Source organism: Mchenga conophoros, linkage group LG14, assembly GCF_057382185.1.
Source record: "Mchenga conophoros isolate Kocher_MC1m ecotype Shallow Benthic linkage group LG14, M_conophoros_male_GT1.1, whole genome shotgun sequence".
Lineage (NCBI taxonomy): Eukaryota > Metazoa > Chordata > Actinopteri > Cichliformes > Cichlidae > Mchenga > Mchenga conophoros.
The window spans coordinates 29,330,700-29,356,144 of record NC_140539.1 but is presented as its reverse complement, the minus strand read 5'-3'; the positions used below and the strand labels follow the sequence as shown (position 1 = coordinate 29,356,144).

The following is a 25,445-nucleotide window of genomic DNA, read 5'->3' as shown; positions in this document are numbered from 1 at the left end:
ACATGCTGTGAAAGAGATGGGCAGCCTAAGAACAAAGCTGTGGTCCAAACTCCCGTGTGCTGCTGTCAAAACTACACACATTCAACTTGATAATCCAAATGCTTGAGGCACTTGAAAAAGCTGCATTAAAATAAATAGCCAAAAATGCTAAATTATTCAGCTTAAACTCCTTTCCAGTCCTTCTCCTTGTAAATGCCTAAATTAGCATTTATCGTTTAGTGGAGGAGCTGGAGCATCATTAGCCAAAAAGTATCACTTAGGGTGAAACTGCTGCTGCTTCTGAGTGACAAACTGAGGAGAGATGAAGCTGTTTGCAGTCGCCCATCCAAGCCCCTTAACCCAAAGATAACATGCAGAATGATTTAAACCAAAAAAAGAAAAAAAAGGTGCGACAACCCAGAGAATATTAGCCAAACAGGAACATGGTGAGTCTGGCTGAAAGCGACTGTTTGGCTCTGTTTGAATCGAGAATAATATCAGAATTCAAAACATGAATTGAACAGGAGAGACTGAGCACATCGGCTGTCGAGCATTTTTCGCATTTCTTTGATGCCACATCAACGTCTCCACCCGCCTGCACCTTTGGTCGAAAAACAAACCGGCACCTCTTCACTGAGGGACAAAGCAACAATCGGTGCTGTCTGCCGTAGCCAAAGCTGTTCTTTCACTTCATTATACTCGCAGGGGATGCTATTCTCCGCTCGACAGTCTTACCAGGGTGGTTTGTGCCAAAAATGTAATTAAAAGATGGGTTATTAATCTCATGCTTGTGGCACAGAGACAAAATAAAACTGCATTAATTTCAGACTGCCTCTGCGCACAGAGGAGCGAGAGGTGAGAGAGAGTGCGTTTGTGTGTGCAGGTCTATTATCCGCCGTTCTCCCTGCTTATGACTAATGTGTAAGCCACATCTGCTCACAGCCTAGATGCCTCTCAGTCAGCCTTATCTTGTCTGGACTATCCATCTGGCTCTGGCAGAGCAGCAGACGGATCGCAAGAAACAATCAACGCCACCATCCTGCCCTCTAAACCGCAGGGTCCGAGAATACCCTTAATGGCCCACATCGATGAAAATCACGACCACCCTAGGCAAAGAGGTACCGCCATCCTGCCCCGCTCTCTGAACAGTTATTAGAAACACCGACGGTTGTTAGCTCAAAGTGGCAAAGTGTGCAGCTACATTGAGATGGAGGTGGCAGAATAGAAAATGAAACCCTTCCAAGACAAAGTAACAACCTTTGTGACCTTGAGGAAGCAATCACAGGGTGAAAAAACCCACCCCGAGGTGCCAAAGTGACATCTTCCCTCTCTGTCATTTACTTCAAGAGCGCACATTGTTATCCGTGGACACTTCTAACTTCATACTTCACCATAAAAGCAGGGAGACGACCTAAAGTGACTGTCTGATCAGAGCCTGTCAAGCTCTGACTTTGTTCACATTGTGGGGCACTAATAGGAGTGACACCTGGCATTTAGAGTGTCTGGAGAGTTTACAAAGGAAAAACTGTCGAAACACTGACTTTGCAGCACCACTTTCAGGACTATTTGTATTGTTTCTGGAGTAACACTAAAGGAAAGTTCTATCAGAAATAGAAGCAAGTCTCTTCATACTGCAACTATATATCCAACACCTCCATATGCTTGATAGACGTTTTGAAGGAATCGCTTAATTTCAGGTTCAATGTGGTGACTCTAAACGTGCAGATCATTTTTATAGCATCACCATCAGATCAAATTTAATTACATTTAACTGTTTATCTATTGCCTAATTAGTAGTATGGATGGCTATGGGGGAGGTCTTTATTGGTAGACAAAGTTGTAAAACCTATGAAAAAATGTATGCCCTCCTTCTTTCAAAGCCTTTCAAAAGGTTGAATTAGAGTCTTTGCAAGGCCCTGCAAAGACTCCTTATGTTTAACACCACTGGCTTAACCCTATCAGGTGACTATAAACCTCAGTTGCAGTTAAATTCTGTTTGATTCACAAAAATTGTCACCTCAATGCAATTTATATTTTAAGGTTAAGACCCTACAGTAATAGAGAGAAAAATCCCAGCAAATAGACTATGCCCAGTCAGCATGCACTTGGCGACAGTGGGAAGGAAAAGCTCCTCTTTAATGGGATGAACCCTCTAGCAGAAACATGCTCAGCAAGAGGCAACAATCTACTGGGGGTGGAGTAAAAGAGAAGAGAAAAAAAAAAAGTGGTGGTTCCCTGCTTATTCTTCTATTTAAGCCTCTGGGGGACGCATGATGCACTCAGCACTTCTTCTCTATTCCTCTTTGCATTACTGATGCGTATATATGCTGCTACACATATAAATAACTCTTTGTCTACTCTCTCTTGTAGTTTATATTTGGTTCCGTCTCTATTCTTATTTTCTCCTTTCAACCCCACCCCAGTGGTTCTGCTGGAGGTCTCTTTCTATGAAATGGGAGTTCTTCCTCCCCACAGTCACTGAGTGTGTGACTGTCTGATGGTAGGGCTTTAGCTTACAATATAAAGCTTGAGACATCTATATAAAATTGAATTGAGATCAAACTGGGCCGTACAGCTGAGTTTGAGCCGTCTGGTTTTTTGAGCCGAGGTTGGCAGCTCTGGGGATAATTTTAATCTATTTGCAATAATAAAAGATATGAAGCATGCTGTTGCATCTCTTTCATTTATCCCAATCACACTACGACTAACTAGGAGGAAATTATAATTCAAGAACTATTTTGTTATGCTCATTAATCTTTTGTTACATTACGCGGGGCTCTTTAAAGTTTTTCGATCTACAGAAAGCTATCAAACAACTGAGTTGGAAACATAAAATTCATAAACGTCAGCTGGATTCTGCTCAGATTTATGGTGACAGTTAGCTAACTAACTAGAGGACTACATGCATAAAAGTCTGCAATGTGACAGGTGAAAAGAATTTGATCTTCCCTATGAACTCGTGTTAAATGAATATTACTTGCATCATATGTGCTGCAAGAAGACAAAGCTTGACAGGCAAAGTAATGTGAGGGGTTGGGGTTTAGATTTGGGTTGGTACTTTGTGGGGTTTTTATGATGATGTGCATGTCTAGGCAGAAAACAGCTCTGATAGAAGAGCAGTGGAGAGGAGGGAATCCTGTCACTTTGGCCCCCCGCAGGGCTCGTCAGTAAGAGGAGGATAGGACCCCCAAGGACCCCAACAGGAAAGAGTGGAATGAGATTCGGATGACAGTTGACTGTCTCATACTCGTTTAAACAGACGTCCAATAGTGCTTTCTTCTTTGTTCTGGAAAAATGTTTCAAAGTCAAAGAAATGTCAGTTGTTATCTGCTGGGGATGAGCACAGCATCATGTGTGTAAAAAACAAAAAACAGTACCCAGTAACAGTTACTCTGTGTGAGTGTGCATGCACACAAACCTTGCTGCGAGCGTCGACGTTGAGCAGACAAACCCCACAAGCCAAGTCCTTTGCATTCTTGATACCCGGCCGCAGAATACAGGAGGAGAAATCCAGGGAGCTTTCATCAGGCTAGACACACAAAAACACACAGACGTTTTACTTCCTGCCGCAGGGCAAAATGTAGTCATTTCTATTCTTATAATAACAGCAGAGAGAGCAAGTCGGCTTATAGTAAACATCTCCGAGCATCAACTTTTTTTTTTAATAAAGACTTGGCACGACATTGGCTACTCAGACTGAAAACAAACAATTCTCGAGTTTACATCTTTCTCCTTTATAAGGAAAGAAATCTTCATCCCTGCTTTAATTAAACATTTGTTGCATTTTGTTTCTGCCTCCTTTCTCAAGATGCTAAATCATTTTTATCTTCTACAAACAGTATTCCTCGTCTGCTGGCTCTGTGGATGAGAACAGTCCTCCTCTTGCGTCCCGTTTTACAGATACTTGGAGACAGCTGGGTAAATAAATCTTTACAGTCTTCGTCATCCCCGCTGATCCAAACAGCGGCCTACCAAAAGACTCCATCTGCATTGCTTTCAAATCAATGAATCATTGATTTTATCCTAATGGACCGACAATACTGGATTCACTAACACTCAATCATGTTATTGGCAGGACTTGCATTTTTAACTGAACGTCAATGCTCTGTTATCAGTGCGTAATTCCACTAGAAAAAGAAAGCAACCAAGTGTATGAATCTGTTTGTATATCTATCTGTCCTGCCTTTTGGCGAGTGCGTACAAACGTCATAGCAACTTACAGCGAGCTTAGCCAGCGACATGAAGCCTATGAGGTTGTTCCACACACGGCTGATGTCCTTCAGCTGCTGCTGCAGCTTCTCAGAGCACACCGCCGTGGCCTTGATGCCCAGCTCCACACGCCGAGAGACGCGATACACTTCCACCACGCCTGAGAGGGAGAAAACAAACGCACACATGTCACAGAAACACACTTTCTTAGTCGGTGTTGAGCACTTAGCCGTGACGTGTTAGCCACTCGGCTCATTAAAAGCAGAGAAACAGTAAAGCAGCAGGACCTTGTCAGACGGGGCAGAGATAAGCCATCACACCAGAGCTCATCTTAATCTTGTCCTTTGTCCTTCACAGGGCGTTAAGGCCACACACCGGCTTCTTTAACAGGCTCTTGTTGCCTCTGAGGCTCGCAAGGCCTCATTTCTTTTTAACTGTATGTGGAAGTATTAACTCTCTATGTGCAAATGTTTCCAGGTCATAGTGTTATTTATCAATATCATCAAACATTCAAGGGCTGAGCTCGACTCATAGATACATTTTAGCATGAAATGCTTGTTTTTAGGGACTGCAGGGACCTTTCCGTACAAAGAGTGAGGAGTAATCAGCAAATGTTATTTGCATTGTCTTGCCATTACTTCGCCCTTGTTCTATAGAGGCGATCCGAATGAACTCACAAGTCATCTTGGTTCTGATTTTTTCTAGTGTCCTCAGCTGCAGGGGAGGGTATAAAATTGCTTGTGTTTTCAGTTCTATGTGTGAGACTCATGGCCATAAAACTCCAAAACAATCACCACACTATAAAATAAAGTGGTTACTCATGATGGCCCTGCCCCCTCTGTGCTTTGTGGAGGTTCACCGACCGTGTCAAGCATCACCTTCAGGGATGATTTCTGCCACAGACACCTCACCAATTATTGAAGCAATTTTTCCATCCACAGGCGATACTGATGAGGTGGACCGTCTTACTCCTGTGGCAGTATTTTTTTTTATTCTGTGGTCATCGACACTATTTTTTACATGTACTTTCTTTACTTCTCTTTGACCTGAACAGCTGCGGCACTGATTTTTTTATTTTTTTGTCAGTGTCCACACTCTTCCAGAAAACATGCTAAATAAACAGTTCTATTTAGTGCTACTTCATTGATCGGGACCTCCAACTCTCATGTTGGTGGCAATGAGACCTATTTAAAGGCATTTGAAAGGAAAGTGGTTTACAATATATAAGGTTGCTCTGTGGTGTGTGGATGATGAATGGACATTTTACTGTGCAAAGTGCTGGTTGTTGCACACAGATTTAGAGCACTTTCCCTATATGGTTTGATAAATGAGGCCCCCGGTGTGTTTATAGTAGTGGTAGTAGTAGCTGTGTCTGCGTGTGCATTAGTGCAGCTCCTCACCAAGCAGGTACTCCATGCCCTGAGCAGACTGGATGACCTCGGTGCAGACAGAAGAGCTGCTGATCCCGTTCAGGGTGTTGTTGGCTTTGGTGATGACCTTAACGTGGAAGGACAGAAGCTGGCGTTATTACATACACACTGGTCTTGCTTATAAAACTCATAATGAGCATCCAACAGTAAAGTGTTAAAATTATGGCCTTTACCCGGGATTGAAATGTCAAACACATTAAAACGAAAAGTAAATATTCCAGCAGACATTTTGCAACATCCTCAATTTTTGATGAGCTTTAAAAACACAACAGTCCTGAAGTTATATTTGCAAGTTTCAAGAAAATAAAATATCCCAAGACATACGTGACAGGTAAAATCCTGGCTGAAAAAAACATTTCAGTGTGTTTTGGTTATCTTAATTACTCTAGAACAGGGGTGTCAAACTCAAATACACAGTGGACCAAAATTCAAAACTGGAACAAAGTCGCGGGCTAACGTTAATATTTATTGGGGAAAAAAAAAATCTTCCTCCAGATATAAGAATGAATCTTTTCTTATGGACTCAAACAAGTTTTGCTGAAAAACTGAATATGGAACAAGCAAAGCTTAATACTAAACAATATATATATTAGCTGTATAATACCAGCAGGCCAGCTCTAATAGTAATTTGGTATGGCTTCGCGGGCCAAATGTAATTAGGCTGCGTGCCAAATTTGGCCCGCGGGCCAGAGTTTGACACCTATGCTCTAGAACATTTGCTGTCGCTCTCACAATTAAGTCTCTCCCAGGTATGAGGTCAGATACAGGACACAAACAAACACAAACCTCCAGAGCGCTTTCCAGGCACCTCTGCCACTCATAGGCGTAGCGCTCGCTCTCCTGCAACAGCACAAAATTATCTCAAATGAACACAAAGGGAAAACAGAAGAGAACAAAAAGGGGCATTTATGTATTTTGAAGCTTTAACAGTCCTTGGTATTGCGCTGAAATCTACTGATATTCAGGTTCCCTCCTCACCTCCACCTCTCCAGTCAGGTCCTTGTACTTGTCTCTGATGACGGGCAGTGCAGGCTTCTCGTTCAGGGTGTTGGATCGGTCTCTGAAGGGCTGCTCTGGCGCCGGAGACGGGGGTGAACGCCTGATCTCCTTCTCACCCAAACTGTGACTGCGCTTGTGGGAACCTGCAGCAAAGACGGAGCAGAGAAGAAGAGAAATGAGAGAAATATCAATTCAGCGACATGTTGTGATGCAACTCATTTTGGGCTGTGCACCTGTTTGTCTCCAACCATTCTACTTCCATTCTGTTTGTAGTTAATTCCTCCCAGACAGGGACGGCATGCGTAAATACTTAATTGTGACAAACAATAATTAGGTACAAAACAGAGGCACAAATATGCAGGTATGAATCATTTATAGAAGGACAAAAACCCTGGCAAGGTACCACAACAAGCACGAGCACAAACACAAGTGAAGCCCAGACTATTCCAGTGGGGTTAGCTGTGAGCGCATGTGTGCGTGCGCCATCTACACACAGGTAATCCACCCTCAACCCCACCATCACCACACAACTACTCAGCCTACACCAGAAGCCCCACTGTGATCAGGTCACTGAGCCACAGGAAGAAGGGGAGTTAGCAAGCCCTGCTTCTTCACACACATTAACTTCAGCACAGGGAAATGAATCTACATGAGGCTTTGATCACAGTGCAGGAAACTGTAATAATTTATTTTGTGAAAAATAACAGCAGCAAACAGCGGTTCGAAAATGAATAGCCTCTAAGTGGATACGGTTAATTTCTGCTTATGGATTTGTGGGCATCTGCTAATCCATCTCAACAGTCGCTGCCATTAGAGAGTGGAGCTGTCATCTCAACACTACCATCTAATGTCTGACAGCTTTATTACACATCTGATGGGCCTTGTCTGTGGGGGCGGGGTGCTTGAGCAGAGTGCAGGGCCAAGGACTTACAGCTGGTCAGAAGAGTCATGTGTCCACATTATGCATACATTTATATAGTCATTTATTCTAACAACGCTTCCTTATGTCAACTACTAATTTAGAATCATCTGGGCCTGCGGCTCGGTTCACTCTGGCACAGCTGGCTGCCGGCAGAGCCAGTGGGCACACCACTGCAGCCCCCTCTGGCTTCTGCTCCGTGGCTACTGGTTGACCCCTCATCTGGGGCTCTCCTCAGCTCTTCCCAGGAGGGTGGCACGGATGCCCCTCTGGTGGTCCTCCTTGGGCTCTCGCACCTCTGGGGCCTCTGGATGTCTGGAGCCTGGATCTCCTCCATGCCTGCTTCATGCCCTGGGGGACAGGGCTATGGTTCCCTACATCCTCTAGCAGACCATTACATGGGGAAACCTTTTGAATACAAGCGTGCTGATCCACACAGGTGTGCACACGGGTGTTCACTGATCATAGACATAAACTACACCTCTATTGGCTGCTATTTCCAAGCATATTATGCGCTGTCGGTCCTGCTTGCTACACAACAAGATTCAATATTTAGTATTTACTGGTGTTTACACTTAGCTAGATTAACGTGATGGTGTTGTGTTTAGTATGTTGCTCTGGGGTGTTTTTTTGCTTGTTTTCTCTTCTTTTTCTCTCAACAGGTGATCCAGGAGATTTTTTTTCTCTTCTTTCTTTTTAAGTGCCCTTTCTCACTGTCCCTCTTCCCCTCTGTTTTTCTTTTCCTTCATCTTTCTTTCTCCCTTTCCTATCCCTCACTCATGTCTGTCCCATCTGTAAAAACTGAAAATAAAATAAATAATAACAACAAAGGTTGATCAAATGGACCAATACGGCAAGGCCGTGATGATCCATTTGGCAAAGTAAATCCATTGGGTATCTTTGTTGGTCTTCAGACAACAATTCTGACGGCTAAAGAACCAAATGGGACAGGCAAAAAACCCCACCTAATTTAGAATCACCACTTAACCTGACATACCTCTTGGCTGTCACACTAACACATTCAACATGTGAAAGATCCCAAGTTCAACACTGGAAACAAAACCCTGAGAGGGTTACGTCAGGATGGGCATCCGGTGTAAAATCAAACATGAAGATCAATCCACTGCAGCAACCCCTTGCAAATAAGGGACCATAATAAAAGCAGCTTTTATTAACCTAACATGCATGTCTTTAGACTGTGGGAGGAAGCTTGAGTCAACAAATTCAACAATGCAGAAATTAATACTTTTCTGCCAAAACTGCTCTTCAAATAATTAATAAATTAATTAGTTGACAACAATTTTCAATAACTCATTCATTATATTCAATTATTCCAAGTTGTCAAAAATGATTGTTTTCTGTTTTTTCATCATTTAAGCAAAATTCTATTTGGATTTAGACAATTATTTTTAACTGAAAAACAATGTGCCGCCTACTGAAGTAAATACAACAAGAAAACTCACCTTGAACCGACAAATCAAAAGTTGCCAACTCGTTCTTGATCATCTCCTCGCTGGACTTGACCTTGGCCTGAGCGCTGGCTTTGAGGAAGTCAGACCTGCCAAACTTTGGCTTGTCTCCCTGGAAGGCACCAAAGTCATCGGAGGCCTCGCTCTGGTTTCCCTCTGAGCCCGCCTCGGCAGTGGCAGCAGGCGAGTCTGACTTCTCCGAAACAGTACTTGCAAAGTCTCCAAAGTCATCCTCGTTATTGACACCGCCCTGGTCGCCGGAGCCAAAGTCAGCAAAGGCTTCAAACTTGTCATCTGCTGATGAACTGTCCTCTGCAGGGAAGGAGGTGATGATGTTTGCTATGGAGTTGCTTGTGATGTTTTCAGTGCTGCCAAAGGTCAGTTCCTTCCTCTGTGTGGGGACTAAAGATGGAAGGCCAGCTCCTTCCAAGCCCGGTGGCTTTCTGACCTCACCGGGCAGACTCTCGTCCCGGTCTGACCAGTCATAGCTGGCCAAGGTGCTGAGGGCCGATGTCCCAAAGGGGTCAAATTTCATGTCGTCTCCTTCTGCAATGACAACACAGACATACCGGTGGTTCCTCGGAATAGCACAGATGCTGTCATGATAGGAGGAAGACTAATAGGCCTCAACAGGGGTCTGAGATTTCTGTCGGGTTATTACTCTCATTTATCTATGCTTTAAGTGATGTCGCTTCTTCTAAATGTAGTTTGGTCTTGAGAAAAGAGCCCTTGAGAATATTAACAGAACATATTTTCTCACCTCCATTTAGTTCTCTGTAGCATACGGGAACCTTTTTTTATTTTTTAAACAAAATCTTTTTAATATTTGTTTTCATGGTGCTCACGAGATTTTAAAAAAGTACAGACAAATATTTCTTTACGAACAATGGCTTAATCTGCACTACTACTTTAAATCAAATGAAACGATCCCTTAGAAAACACTCCCTTATTCCCATTTTATTTTTACACGAGGATTTAGACTACCATTTTGGGGAAGGACATTTTTTGTCATGTTTTAATCTTGTGAGCACCTTAAATGAAATGAAAATCCATTTACAACCAGTGTCCTGGGATGAAAGCCACAATCCTGGAAATATCTCTCAATCTGTGCAGGTAAAACCAACACTCAACCAACTGGTCACCTAGTGAGAGGGCAGGCAATCTGACTGCAACCCCTCTCAGACAGACTGATGAAAATTTGCAGATCACTGCTCCTAAACCTAATTTATAAGCGCAGAGCAATCAGAGTAGGTGTGCACCAATGAGCACGACTCATGTGTTTTTGCACTTAACTGGTTGCATTCTGATTATAAAAGCAAGGTTACTGACTACTTGACATTTTACACTTAAATCACATTTGCAGAGGAATTTCTGCTTCGAATCTGTGAGGTTCTGGTTCAACTCCAAAGTTAATGTGAAACTCTGTTTATGTAGAAGAAGAACAATAGAACAATGGCAAACAGATGTCATGGCAAACTGATGGCAGATCTTATTGCAATCTTGATGCGCCAAAGTTGTTTTGAAGATGTCGACTGACTGTGACTGGCGGTAGACCTGATCCCTGTCTTTGAAGCGACCACTTCAAAGGCAAGGAGATAACACGATTATTATATGATCAATCTGGTCTCCAATTAGCGTCTTCCTCAGTGTGACTGTAGGATTACAGTGAAGTAAGGAGATGTGTCCCCCTAATCCCAAAAATAACAATTAACTTAAACAGTTTTCTAGAACTGATTTGAAATTTCTCCTCTTTTAAATTGGATGACTTTTTCCAGCCTGCGCTCTGTGTGCATGTCTGTGGGAGTGCGTTTAACCAGACTGTGTTTGTCTGAAGCCGTGACACTGATGTCGATCAGATGTTGTTTTATATGTAAACAATACTAATCAATGCAGAAATCCTGGTAATCCAAAGGGCCCACAAACAGTTTTTATAATGCAGATTTGTGAAACTGACAACAAGGCCTTGTATCAACCATCTATGATGCAAGGCATTAATACATTAATACAAAGCGTAATACATCTTCCCTTTAATAAATTATTCCTTGGTGTTTTTATGCCTGAGGTGAGTCATGTTTACGCAACTTTTTTTTTCTCGTGGCCATATGACAACACTCGCTGCTTTCACTGGTGACAAACAGCTTGGCTAACAATAATCAGAGTTGATCTCTTTATATTAAATGCAACCTGAAGGCTTTTGTCTCGAGGCAGACGCTCTAACAACATCAATAAAAGATCTTTCCTGTCACTGCGTCTGCCCTGTTTCTCACAAGTGTTTTGATCACTTTCTTTATGACTGATACTGACTGACAGCTGCGCAGCTTGCACACATTTGTCAACGCTTTAGCATTCAGGTCTCCTTCAGACACTCGCAAACACATAAATCCACCTTGTTGAAGCCTTCCTATTTTGCATGACAGAACCCTCAGACACAAAAAGCAATTTGTGAAATTGACAAGGATCGAGTGGTGTGAGCCTCGTGTCATTACAACCACATTACGCCTCACAGGAAAGGAAAGGAGAAATAAGACGGTACGCGTTTCAGCAATACCAACAGTAATATTTATTACGACAACATGAGTAGGGAGAGAGAGAGAGAGAGAGAGAGAGAGAGGTCACAAAGAACTGTGAAAGAGGTCTACCATTACAAGAGGTTTAGTCAAACTAACACTTTGAAAATTAAATTTCAGTCATCTGGAATACAAGTGCATGCAGAGTCAGGAGAAAAGGAAGAAAACAAACAGCGAGAAAGTAAAACAAAGATAATCCGAGGATATAGAAGCAGAATGAGAAGGCACATTCACAGACTAGAATCAGTAATTCTGGGAAGATGACAAACTTTCTTTTACTATAAGGATGTAAATCAACAGGTGTATTTTTTTGTTTTGTTTTGTTTTGTTTTTTTGGAGAAAAAAAAAAGATTTGAATACAGAACACTTGAAAAGGCCAGGTTGAAAGATTATTCAAAGAACAAGGCAGGAAGCATTAACCCTTTGAGGACCTGAGGGGACAAACTGACAGGGAGGAAGCTAAACTTTAGAAGCAGCAAGGAGGCTGCCATCTGTACATATTTAGTCTTTAATAAATAAGGGTAAGAGATCAGGATATCTGCATTAATCTGCATGTAAACATGTGAAGCGATATCATTCAAGCCCTCAAAGGGTTACAGAAAACAAAGAGGGCCATCCTTACACCTGGCATCCCAGTAAGGGCTTCCATTACATCCAATCACAGATGCAGGAACAGATTTAAAGAGACAGTATCCTTTTTTTCCCCTCTTGCTACAGTGATTGTTTGTCAAAGCAGGATGATGAGCACTAATTCCCCTTGATTAATAACACATCATTATTTACTAAAAACTTTGATGTTTGAATCCACGTTGAACTAAAAATACTCTGATTCTACTAAATACTGTCGGCTACATTTAATTTACATAGTTGGCAAATCACAACAAGATCGAGAAGTCTTCCTATAGTCTCAAAATAAGAGGTCATATTCCTGTAATAAAAATACACTATTAAATCTGCATGTACACATTTCTCCCTTGATAAAAACAACTTGCAATACTGTTATGCATAAAATGGTTATTTTGTATTACGTTCTTGTCAATTTCACAAATTGAAAAGGCAGGCACACTGCAGCAAAAAGCAAGGCAGGAAGGGTAATACTAACTTCATTATGCTCACAAAGAGCCAGACCGTAGAGCCACACGTGATAAAAATTCATGCTGCGATATCACAGATAACGGATTTTTTGAAAAAAAGAAAAGAAAATTACGAGAAAGAAAATTTGATTCCTCTTGCGACTCAAAAGGAACCTCAGAAAAGAAATACTGTCTCTTTAAGCTTACATACATTTCCAAAAACACAGTGCAAAGCGTGGTGAGGTGCTCAAACTGCTCGGACTGCTACACGTTAACGACAGGTTAGTCCCAGAGCTCTCCGAGAACAGCTGATAAATAAGGGTGAAATGAAACCGCCGTCACGGTAGCGTATAAGCTTCTCAGGAATGTATCGATGTTAAAGCGGGCAGGTCTTTACCCGATCAGCGGTTTCGCTGCAGCTCCATGGACTGGATTGTTTGCTCTCCGTGCGGAGGGGCCTGTTTGGGTTTAACCAAAATCTGACCACTGCACAGAAACTGAAATAAGGCAATGGGGATGTTTACATCTTTTTCTAGTCAAGGATAAAGTATCAGTTTCTTGGATGAAATAAGTTGACACATGTGATGATAATTAATGATATGTGACGAAATATTGGAAGCTGATTGCACGACTGTTGTCAGGTGGAGATTTGGTCAATTTGTACAAACTTCTCAAGCTTTGTCTGAGCTTTTAAATAAAAATGAAAGCTCCCTTAAAGTTGGCAAACGTTTGAATTACAGAGCCTTCACCTGAGAACACATGCAACCCATCTCATGTTACACTGCAAGAATGGTTTGAAATGTTTTGCATGAAACACGACGCATGATGTGGAAGACGAGATGCCTGATGAATAAATGATGAGCAGTGAAGAGAGGGGGGAAAAAAGGACACGGACACTACCCGATTATTAACAGACACTAGATTGATTTCCCTTTTTATAAAAGGACGAGCTTTAGGTAAACTTTAACTCCACTTTCATGGATGTGAGGTAGGGGAGGAAAAAGCAGACACGCTATTATTTAGACATCTTACAATTAGACGTCCATTTGATCCAAAACATACTCCGTGGTTAATGTGAAAATACTGCAGGGTAATACAATAACTGACAGGCATAAAGAGACAAATGCATGCACTCACATTCAAGCCCTCACATCCACCTATAATATTTTTAATAGTGACAAATCACTGTTGCTCTATATGAAAATAGTCTCCAGTTTTTGCATGCAAAACGTCGTATTAATGGTAACATTTTATTTCAAGCGAATCAAAATTAAGTCATCTGCTGTGCTTTTTGCACACATCAGTTAAAAAGGTAAATGATGGCTTACGGATAACGCCTTTGGTAAGCTGCAGCCTATTGTTCGAAAACCTGTGATTTGAATAAACAAGAGGATAAACGCCCTCCTGTACTCATCTGTATTCAACTGCTCCGTCTCTTAGCATTGCCCAAAACAACACACACACACACACACACACACACACACACACACACACACACACACACACACACACACACACACACACGGTACACTGAAAGGAAGTGCGACATCCACCTGCCGCGGTGTGGACACATCAAACAGGAGGCTTATCCGAGTCGCGCAGGCAGCAGCTGGGGGACCTCGTCTGTGAACTATGACTGCCAGCACATCAAAACCAGGCACTCATCATTTGTAAATAAATAGAGATATGGGCCAGGACCTTCCTGTCATTACAATAACAATATACGGGAAGAGGAATGTGGAGATAAAAAAAACTAATGAGGAAGAAACTAAAGATTTAAATAAATAAATACTTAAATAAATAAGTAATAAATAAAGAGTATGATGAGATGAACGATGAAATGTAGAATGAAAGCTGTGATGCATCTAATTTGATATGTTACTCATGTTTGTGTTCAGCAATTGAGCAAGTTCAATTCAACAAGGACCTCATTATTTGCCCTTTGACCCCTTGTCTGGGGGAGGGGTCACTGAGAAGGAGAGGCTGGCTGGCCTTGAAAGCGATATTGTGTGTCACTGCACGGAGCCTCACCAGAGCAAACGCACAAGTTCCTCACCTGTAGCAGGGGGCTGGTGGGAAGAGAGACCCGGCAAATCCAGAGAGCTGTCTGACATCACGTGCTTCAGGTCTCCTCCCATGTCCGACAGCTTCATGTCCAGCTGCACTGACAGCGCGTCCTCAGAGTCGTCCTTTCCCACGCTGCTCCCGCCGATGGACGGGAGGTCGAGGGACTTTACAGATGCAGAGTCTTCCTTGGCCTGTTTGAATGCGGCCACCTTGTCACCCAGAGTCTTTTCAGAAGCACCGAGTGCTGTGCAGAACTTCGAGGACTGAAATTCGGCAAAGTCGTCGTTGTCGCTCTTGAGTGACGAGAAGGAGCCGGCACCGCTCTCCTTGGTGTCATCGTAGGCGAGGCCTCCTTCCAGAGAAAGTTGTTTGAATATGTCGTATTTGTCAGAGCTCTGCTGAGACCGCTGCTGTGTGGAGGTTTCCCCTTGAACACCCGCGCTGCTCTCGCCTTTAGGCTCTCCACCAGAGCTGCCAAATGCCATGAAGTCTGCAAAGTCATCCTGAGGTGCTGAGGCAGCTCCTCCTGCGGCTGAAGCTTGAGTGGAGTCAGAAGAGGAGCCAAAGAGGGCAAAATCCCCAAACTCATCTGCCCCTCCTCCCGGAGGTTTTACTCCACCTGGCAGGAGGACAAGAGAGGGGGGCACAGACACAGAAGGGAATGTGCTGGGTTTTGTCTCAGTGGGGGCAGGAACAGAGGGCGCTATAGAAGAGAAAAGGTCCAGGTCAGCCATATTGAGAGGATTTTTGGGCTGAGAAAGAGACACTGCTGGCTGTTGCTGGGGAAGCTGCTGTAGTGACTGAGAGTTTGGAAAAGCAGAGGGGAAGGAAGGTTGAAAGAGCTTGGCTTGATCTGGAGGGTCTAGTGGAGAGACGCTGTCGGCTGTTTTAAAGTCTGTGAAGCCATCATCGACTGTGCCGACAGACTTGAAATCTGCAAATCCTTCTCCTGTAAACCAAAGAGAAGAATTTAAGATTAGTAAAAAAACAACAGAGAGATATAAAGGGGCCAAAAGGTCTCAGCTGCAACAGCTACCATTCAGTTATTTTACAATCCTAAAAGAGAGAGGAATGGTGCATTAGTTACTCCTTTGCTCCACTGGTGAACTTTGGGCTGCAGTGTGCAAAGAAGATCATACATCACTGCACAAAAAGCTCTCCATACACTATCACTCAAAAGTTTAGGGCTGGGTTTTTTTTTAAAGAAATGCACACTTCTTTTCATTAAATATATAATTTAAAAAAGTAATACTTCCTACATCATATAACTTTTAATGGAATTTCTACAAAATGAATCCTCAATCAACTTTACTTTACTAAAAACAAATGTGCTTTTCTTTCAAATGACCCCAAACTAATGAGAAACGGTGCATGTACATCGACACTACCACGCAAGGAACTGTTGATTATAGTCATTCTGCAAAAATTACCATCCAACACGTCATTTTTGTCTACAATATCCAATATCTTCCAGGGAAGTAGACGAGGCCAAATGGTTTCCAGTGTAATTTCTGTATTTTAGGTTTATATTTTATAGCATCAAATATCTTTAGGCAATGATAGTTTACACCTGAGTTTAGTGGCTGTGTTTATCACAGACTTTTATGCAAATGTCTGAAGTTTTCTGATGAGAGAGTCTGAACCTGACAGAAAATGCTATTTATGACAAAACAGCTTAGAAAAAGACAGATATGACTTGTTATCAGGAAACAATATTACATCTACAGAATCCTGATGAAGTTGTTAGCTAAAAGTAAAAAAGCTAGAACAAACTATTATCATTTTCTGCAGATAACTGTGATGGGTATTTATAGCAGTGGGAAAACTTTTGCCTCTTTTTTACAAAAACCACACAGAAAAAAGTCAGAATAAATTCTCAAGTTTTCAGCAGTTGTTAATCCTGTGGAGTAACGTATGCATGCTGAAATAGAGAATCTGTTCACACCGCTGGTGTACGGTGGAAGAGCGATAACTAATGGGCTCATTAAGGAGATGGAGCCTGACAATGCCAAAGAAAGGTCACTGCAAAGCATGACTTACTGGAGTTGTAAGAGGTGTCCCCATCGGAAACTGTTCTAATGAAACAGGGATGGGAAACACAGTGGGTATCAACGCTGCAGGCTTGCAATACAAGACACAGTGTAAACATGGCTCTGTGGTAGTGTGGTGACCTGACAGCTTTGTCCAAGTTATAATACACAGTTTAATTAGAGAACATAAAAAGAAACCATTTGTTTCCTGGGGATGATGTGATGTTCATAAAGTTCATCTCTTAGTTCTCTACGTCACTGCCTAAAGAGGTCAAAAAGCAAGGATGTGCTAATATGTACATTAGGTGAACGTGTGTTGTTTTTTTTCCACAGAGAGATCGAGATGTGTGGGTCTCTTACCGACTGATTTCTTCTCCGCGGGTTGTTCGAGTTGTCTGAATACACTGTATTTGTCTCCAATATCTGGATCAGAGCAAATAAAGAAGAATCGGTAACTATAAAGAGCAATATGAAAGAAATTTACTCTCCCTGTATCGTTCAAGGGCCAAAACTTAGTTTGTGAACTGAACGTGTCCTTATGTAAGCTGCTTTAACCTTCAGGGATCAATTTCGTATTTTAGATGTAATAAAAGGGCTCGACATGATGAAACACCTGGAAATGTCATGTTATCACTTTCTGCTTTTAATGAATCCTTGCCAGTTATCTACACAGGAAGGAACGGAACGTGCTGTTCCCCATGCTGCTGTGATGATAATATTGTTTCCTTCTCTGACTGACTTTATGTTTTGGTCCCAGTATGTACCCCCAAGAGGACTAACACTATTACATGAGGTATCCAACGTACCTGAGGCAGGGGGTGTAGGCTCTGCAGGCTGATCCACAGACAGCTGCTTGAACACGGCGTACTTATCAGAAGATGTAACGGAGGCGGAGGAGGAACCAGACACTGGAGTCAGCAAGGCAGGCGTGCTGCAGGGACACAAAAGCGAATCGTCAGACATCATGATGGGCGAAGTTCAAAGGTAAAGTTTAATCCCTATAAGCTGCCTGAGCTGAACGTTTGCCCTGGGTTCACAATTTGGAGAGAAACAGCTTCTTTTTTTTTTTTCTTTTGTTACAAGCTCTTTGTGTCCTTTCATCCATTAAGGCCACTGAACAGGCAGAAGGTAGCTCTGCTTAGGAATAAAAATACACGCCCACTGTCTCACATCCAGCTCACCAACAAAAGTATTTATATCTTGTTTTAATAATTCGGACAAAATGTACTGGACTGCGTGTTAGCAGCACATGTTTAGAATGCCTCAAAGAACAAGCAGCTGATCCAAGCAGAGTGTAAATAAGTAATCCGTGGCCTGTTGTAACACTAGAGGAACATTACTTTTAAATAGCTCTGTTATATTAAAAAAATATAGTGATATACCAGTTTTTAAAAATTGCCAAATATTGGTACTGGTCTTAAAAATCCTATATTGATTTAGGTCTAAAAAAAGATTTTGATAATACTTCTTTTACTGTCTCTTAATATTCAGGCTATTCAGTAGCGAGATAGTTTTGTTTAGCGTGAGACGTGAACACCTTCCAGCCCCTTTGATACATGTTAATTACCACTTTATATTTAATTTAATTTAGAGGGTTTGTGCTGTCCTGCACCCACTGAAGACTCCAGGACGTTAACAGTCCAACCTGAGATGCATGATCAACCACTGAAACCCAAAACATATTTTTACACCTCAGTTTTTTGCACAGACTGGTTTATTTGCGAGCTTAAGAGCTGCTGCTGACAGACTTCAGTCAACTGATGAAAGAGCCAGTCCAAGAAAGTGGCTTCAGTCTTCTCAACACAACAGAAAACTAACCAGCATAATCCCAAAATGCCAAACTATTCCTGAAAGTGAAGGATGCTTTAATACAGGCCAAAAGCAAGAAATATGATGACCATTATGCCTGATCATATGCTAAAACAGACAAATCAGGGGCTTAGGGAAATTGTTAAACTCAGTGAATATTAGTTTCCTCAAAGCGCTTTTTCTGTAAGACATCCGACAGTAAGTTATGGATGCCAGTTCAGGCTGGCAGCCCAATATGAGCTGTTCAGCCTCTCATTTAATTAGAAAGCAATCTCAGTCTGCGGGGAATTCTTGTTACATTGATGAAACCGTCAGGACTGGATTTTTTCAGTTGCGAAATAGGAGAGAATCATAAAACGCCTATGCCACTTAGATTTCAGATACTTTAATTCTGCTTTCTCTTTGTCTTTCAGTGGATAATTGCCTTTCAGCTTCCTCTCACTGAAGGCACGGTTGCTCCAGAAAGGCTCGGAAAGAAGTAATATAAAGAAACAAGCTTATCTACTGTCCACTGAAATGAATTCATTAGTAGATGACCCAAACTCATTCCTATTCAGAGGAGGTTATTACAAGATATTGAAACAGTGCCTCTGACTGTAAGACAGACAATGAGAAGTACAAATATTATGCAGGATGAGTCAGCTATAAATAATCATCTAGGGCTGAATATTTGATGCTCATCTCTGCAAATATTTACAGCACAGAGAGCAAAAGGAGAGAGAGCTAGAATAAGAAATACCCAATCTTATTTAATGTAGCTTATAATTAGGGTCACATAAGCTCTTAAAATGCTCCTAATTATACAAGCCTGGAAAAAAAGGCAGACTCACTGTCTTCATCAACAAGCCTGTACCTGTTTTGGTGCTGTGGTGCAATGGTAGTAGGGAAGCTTCCTCCCGATTCCCCCTGAAAGTCAGAGAAAGCTTGGTCTCCTCCTGCCTTTGGAGCTTCCTGGAAGTCCTGGAAGTCATCGTCATCGGCTTTGGTTCCCTACGCAAACATCATGTTGGAGAGTGAAGTGAGTGAGGTGATCGACAGCAGGAAAATAAGAAACTGAGCATACCTGTGATACCTGTGCTGGAGGGAAACTGGCAATGAAATTTGTGTTTGTGGGTGGCTGAGCCGGTGCTGCCGGTGTCATAGGCATGACTGGTGGCGGGGCTGCTGTGGGCATGGCCATGGAGACCGGGGGCTGGGTCATCATGGGCTGCTGGTGCTGAGGCATGACAGGGGCCATGGCCATAGCCAGAGCCGGCAGGTTCGGCACGGGAGGAGAAGGAAATTGGCCGAGGATTTCCACGTTCATTGCCGGGAGGCCACTCTGAAAGTAAGGACACGACAAACAATATTCAAGCGAAGCAGGTCCCCCTGAGCTCAGCTGTTGTGCAAAAGCATATTAAAACATGATGAAATCTTTGTCCTGCAGCTGCAAATATAATCAAAGCAGTCTTCAACAAACGCTTTGTGTGCAATGTTTGTCAAAGCAGTGATGCCCAGCGTTTTTGGAATCTACCTTAACTTTCTAAAAAATGGAGTTATGTATCTGTGACTGCAAAAAAGCCTCAGGTTGAAAGCCACAGATAAGGTGAAGAAGTGAGTGAGAGTAACGGAGTCAGTTTGAGTCTTTCCATGAGGACTGTTGACAATGACAAATACAAAACAAAGCCTGTAAGATGTTTCAAAGTTTCATTTGGCTGCATTTTTTTCTTTCTTTGGGGGGGGGGGTTAATGCGTTAAATCACGAAAGGTATCAGGGCACACGGATCATTGTGAACCTATATAATTTAAAGCCCTTCTGTATTCACTGAACGTGGCCAAGGACTAACGTTTATATATAAATTATTCAACACAATCCTTTTGAACAGATGTCACCAGCAGACTCAAACTTTCTTCCACCTCACAAGAGAATGCACCTTGTTTTGCTTGTGTTTTAAGCTTCTTGAAGATTTACATCACCAAAGGTGTCTTATTATTCCTCGCATGGAAGCGGAGGCATGCAGTGTTTCGTGAGCTGCCTGAAGATTTGCATCCTCCCAGGGGTGGTGGTGACAGGCCCGGGCTGAGAGTGATAAGAAGCCTCCTGCCAAACTTGGTTGATGGGGACTCAGCCATATATTGGACTTATAACGCTTCACAGGCCGCGGGCTGAGTCACAGCACCGCTTCTTTTCTCTCCGTTTTGAACTAAGCCCAGCTAATTTCAGTGAGGAGTTTATGGCGAGGCTCTGCGGAAGCTGTGGGAGATGATTAGTGGAGTTGTTCTAAGTGGATAATTTGTTTTGACTTCAGTGATTACCTGCGCCACCCCAATTAGTGCAAGTACAGTGTAAAGTTCCTCCTTGGTCAGCATGCCAGGTGTTGTGCGGTTGGCTGATGCCCAGATTTGCCCGAGTGCTTCCCTGGGAAGACCTGATGACATTAATATCGGGTAGAGTTTGGCTGTGTCTATCCCTGCCGGAGTCATGGTGATTTCAAGAACCTTCTTGAACATTTCTGGGAAAAGAAAAACAAAACATTTTTGCAATTCGTGTCATTTCTTTCCGCAAAACACACAGCGATGTTGAATATCGTCGTCTGAACATTAAACTGGATGTTTTTGAGAGTAAACGTTTACCTGGGACGAGGCTGTCGTTGTAAACCCAGGCGGGCAGCATGGTCTGAATGTGCTCTTGTTGTGGATACACACCAACACCTGCTGTCAGAAGCACAAGCACACATATACACACACACACAGACACACAATTAGCTGTTGAAGCAAAAGTCTTGTCCAGGCTTACGATCTGCCAAGTCTCTTGGCAGCTGAGCCCTGCTCATATCGAACTCGACAAAATTATACACCTGATGTCTGGAAGGCTCGGTGCAGATGTAACGCTCCCCTGCACTGAATCACAAACGCCCTGCCACATCAGACATCTATAAATCAGTCTGTGAGTCATTTCCAGCTTCAAGGAGAGAGGAGAGAGGCAATTGCCTTGTAAGAAAAACTAACTAAAAATATAATTTAACTGCTGACATTGACCTAAATTATTCTTTTCTAGAAAACAGACAACCAGACATTTCAGTAAACTGCTATGGCTCATTTCGAGTCCCTGACACTGTCTGCAAGGCAGGTGTTTACTCAGACACCCACTTTGCACATAATACTTCCATCAGTCTTGAGCAGTTAAATGAATCTTATTACAAATCTCCCCTGGTCCCCGTGATGAGCCGCAATATTTCCCCTGATGACGCGGAGGACACGGACACAGACAAACAAATAACAGCACAAAGGAGTAGCAGAGTAGCATGCACAATCAGCCTTGGATTATGTTGGGCCCCAGTGGCACCTGCCAATCCATGCGCATCCCTGTTAAACCAAAGCAGTCAGCATGCGCCAGAGGTCGTTCTCTGAGAGGGTGTTACACAGTGAGTGAACAGACGGCGGCTTATTTAGTCAGCAGGTATCACCCAAGGACCTTGACAGACACAGTCCATTTCCACAGTCTGTGCAGGGAGCAGTGACATAAGAGAGCCCCGCTAACAAGACAGAGGTATAAAGCAGGAAGAAATAGGAGCAGAGATTTAGGAGACGATGGAGAGACACAAGGAAGGGCACCTCAAAGACATCGTCACCTCAGCAGCGAAGAAAACATCAACTTGATTTCATTTAACAGCATGCAGGCTACAACAGTAGGATGCCCAGTCCAGGATCTAGCATAAATCAATTATAACCCAAAGAGATAGAGGAGATTAAACTGCCAGAAGAGGGATACAATTATTTTGTCAGGGTTAGAAAGAATGAAAATATTTCTCAAGGACAGAAAGAGAACTACCACCCTGATTGTTTGTTAATGCTGCAAAGCAAGAGAGAAGCAGCAGCTATGAAGTCCAGTGAACGGGTACTTCTCTCACCACTGTCACTACTGGTTTGAGGAGATGTGCCAGCAGCTGATGGGGGGAGTTTGGGCGCTGGTACCGGGGCCTCTGGTGGCTTTTCTGTGACGAAGACAGAGCTCAAGTCCTCGGTGGCCGCGGCCCAGTTCCTCGCTTTAGTACTGGGCTGAAACTGGGCTGAAACTTTAGCTCTAGGAGTCATTTCAGCCAAACTCTGCTTGGACTTAAAGCTAACCTGCGCAGTCTTATCAGCTGTGAGATCACAGGAGGAGAACAGCTTCTCTTCCAGGGATGGGCCTAGAGGGGTGGATGAGGAACAAGCTTCTTTAACACATACTAGCAACAATGCACACTTAACGCATCTATTTATAGGCTCAATTTGCAAATGAAATTAGGGATGCTTTAGTAGATTTATGTTATAACTTAAAGATTTGTGTTTGAGATCTGATATGCAAGATAAGACTGAAGCAGTCAGTAGCAGTTATAAAAGGTTGCTAATCATGGTTCAGGCGTCTTGTAGCATTATTGTGCTCCTTTCCTGTAGCTGTTTTCAAACATAAACAGCTGACAATTTTGGAATACTTTCCACAGTTTTCCTTTTCTGCATGTAGCATACGGCAGGAAATAGTCCACCTCAAAAGCATTCGCACTACTAAACCACTACTGTGCTTTAGGTATGGGAGCCGTTGGGTAGATCATGCAGGTGGCAGGACACATAACTACTTAACAGGCATTAACTGAACTTAACTATTTGCAACCCAGTGCAATCCAACATCAACTAACTAATATCTGGGCCAACTTTGTTTGTCAATGTATTCTCACATGCACACTCAGAATGGGTATGATGAATGCATGCATGCACACATGATTCCCTACTGCACTTATAACAAGCTGCAGTAACATGCCAAAATGTGCAGCAATACACCAACAAAGGCAGGGGAAAACATGCCTGCACAATTTTGAATACTGATTTTAACATTTAAATTCAATTAGTCTTTGCAAATGTTTTAGAAAGCAGGAATTCAATCAGCATGTCTTCTAAGAATTAAGGACAGTTTCTGGTGACTAAGACTGAACAGAAATGTAACTTTTGTTCCTCTAGAGAACTCCACAGGGCTTTAAGAAGCTTTAAGGAGATTTGCCCAAAAACCACACAAAATCCCACATACAAAAGCACACTAACAAATTCAGTGACAGATCTTTTTCTTGAGCTGATAACAGCAGGCACTTTAACCATTATTACCCAAAGTACAGCCTTTCTCAAGGGGTACCAATATATTCTTCTTTTTAACCAAACCTTTCTTTAGAAATTGCGTAAGAAGCCAAGTATCAGATATTATTTAGTGTTATTTGTTGGAAATAAGATTAAAAAAAGCAAATGAGATCATTTGTAAACAGCCCCCTAAACAGAAATGTTACCTGACTGAATTTCAACAAAGACACTGCAAGGTAAATTCCTCAGGTCTCTTAATATCAGAGGCAATCTATCCATCAGCCATCTAATCTGCTTATTCCAGATGCTAAACAATTAGGTCAGAGATGTCTCAGAGAATCAAGGATGACACTGGACGGAGGGTTGCTGAATTGCTCTGGACAGAAGGTGATCTCTGCACCCTGTCATTCACAGTCTGAGACTGAAAGCTGTCACAGAGCAGCTGCTCATCCCAGAGATTACAGGGCAAATGACAAATGACATGACAGTCCTCTACCAGTGCACAAATCATAAATTCACTATCAAAAGGAAACGCAACTACTGCATGGGGAAAAACCTACTGAGAAACAGTCATTTTCAACAGTATTCCTTATTTATTATGCATCCTTGTTTACCCTTTAGTGTTGAGTACTGAGGTCATCTGCTGGTCTAGCTAGATGCATGCTCTCACACATTAATGCAGGTCAAAACGAACCCATCATCCAGGGTTACCAGTAAAAGCATTCAGCATCAGTGATAAAAGAATCACTAATGTAAAAAATTCCTCCAAACTAGGTGGAAAAAAGGGCAAATTAGAGGGATGGGAGGGGGAGGTGTGAACAAAGCAAGAGAAGAGTTACCTTGAAATGCAGACTGGGTGCTGGTGCTGACAGCAGAGTGTTGGGTGTCAGTGTGAATGGACACAGAAGAGGGGAGGGATTGTGAGGGTGGAAAAGTCGATTGGACTTGCGACTGAGAGGAGAGGTGGAAGTTGGCAGAAGGGAAAGTGTTTACAGGTCCCTGAACAAAGTCACTAAACTCGTCATCGTCCTCAGAGGCACCTATGTTGGGGGCAGAGGATGAAGGCTGGGCCTGAGAGGAGAACCCAAAGCTGGAGGGAGTGGTGGTGAAGGAGGAAGAGGATGAGGAGGGGGGCAAAGGGAACGACGTGGGGGTATCGACGGGGCCCTGAAAGTCACTAAAGTCATCATTATCCTCAGACATAGCTGGGGGAAGGGAGGGAGCAGTGACAGACGGGTGTGATGGCGATGAGTCTGCAAAAATGAAGAAATAATGATGATGGCACAGCACATGACAAACACACTACAATGGAAGATGATTTCGGAGCTGCACAGTGCAAGAGTGAGATAATGACTTTTTGTGCAAGAGCAGAAATTGTAGATCTGCAAACTGAAGAACACTTAACTTATATTCAGATTTACTACATGTCGTTTAGATGGATTTCTGATAATTCACTTTCAAAACCGCAACATTTGTACAGATTCCAACAGCTGAAGCAGAAGTCTGCACCCAGGAGAAACTGATAAATCTATAAGGAGCCTTGAGATGATTGATGCAGGTTATAGTATTACAGAAATGAAACTTATACTCAAAAGTGTCCTTGAACAGATCTCAAACTGGCAACATGGAGCAGCAAGTTAATACTGCTAGGTTTCATAGTTTAGAAAGGTCGGGAAGCACTGCACAAGATGCGGTGTATTTGTTAAATGCATCTCCAAAATTTCCTCAAATACACAGGGGTGAGTTAAGTAAAGAATATTATACAGTGGTCTGGTGAACCAGCAATCACTCAGTTATTATAAGGTTTTT

The 25,445-nt window shown here is 42.6% G+C and overlaps 1 protein-coding gene across 14 annotated transcripts in view; it reads right to left on the bottom strand.

The window, feature by feature from the left end:
* synrg (synergin, gamma) overlaps positions 1–25,445 on the bottom strand; it is a 42,456-nt gene that overhangs the window by 5,238 nt on the left and 11,773 nt on the right. For 2 of the 14 annotated variants that reach the window (XM_085243809.1, XM_085243812.1), the window contains exons 7-22: positions 24,476–24,889; positions 22,442–22,720; positions 21,165–21,245; positions 20,847–21,043; positions 19,615–19,872; positions 19,405–19,541; positions 17,549–17,673; positions 17,103–17,165; positions 14,702–15,661; positions 9,000–9,551; positions 6,597–6,760; positions 6,405–6,458; positions 5,589–5,685; positions 4,200–4,348; positions 3,398–3,508; positions 3,227–3,265 (exon numbers count right to left, since the gene is read on the bottom strand). In XM_085243809.1, coding sequence (XP_085099935.1) covers positions 3,227–3,265; positions 3,398–3,508; positions 4,200–4,348; positions 5,589–5,685; positions 6,405–6,458; positions 6,597–6,760; positions 9,000–9,551; positions 14,702–15,661; positions 17,103–17,165; positions 17,549–17,673; positions 19,405–19,541; positions 19,615–19,872; positions 20,847–21,043; positions 21,165–21,245; positions 22,442–22,720; positions 24,476–24,889 — 3,680 coding nt within the window. The remainder of the gene's footprint in view (positions 1–3,226; positions 3,266–3,397; positions 3,509–4,199; positions 4,349–5,588; positions 5,686–6,404; positions 6,459–6,596; positions 6,761–8,999; positions 9,552–14,701; positions 15,662–17,102; positions 17,166–17,548; positions 17,674–19,404; positions 19,542–19,614; positions 19,873–20,846; positions 21,044–21,164; positions 21,246–22,441; positions 22,721–24,475; positions 24,890–25,445) is intronic. The other 12 variants (XM_085243811.1, XM_085243815.1, XM_085243810.1 and 9 more) reach the window with 9 other exon arrangements.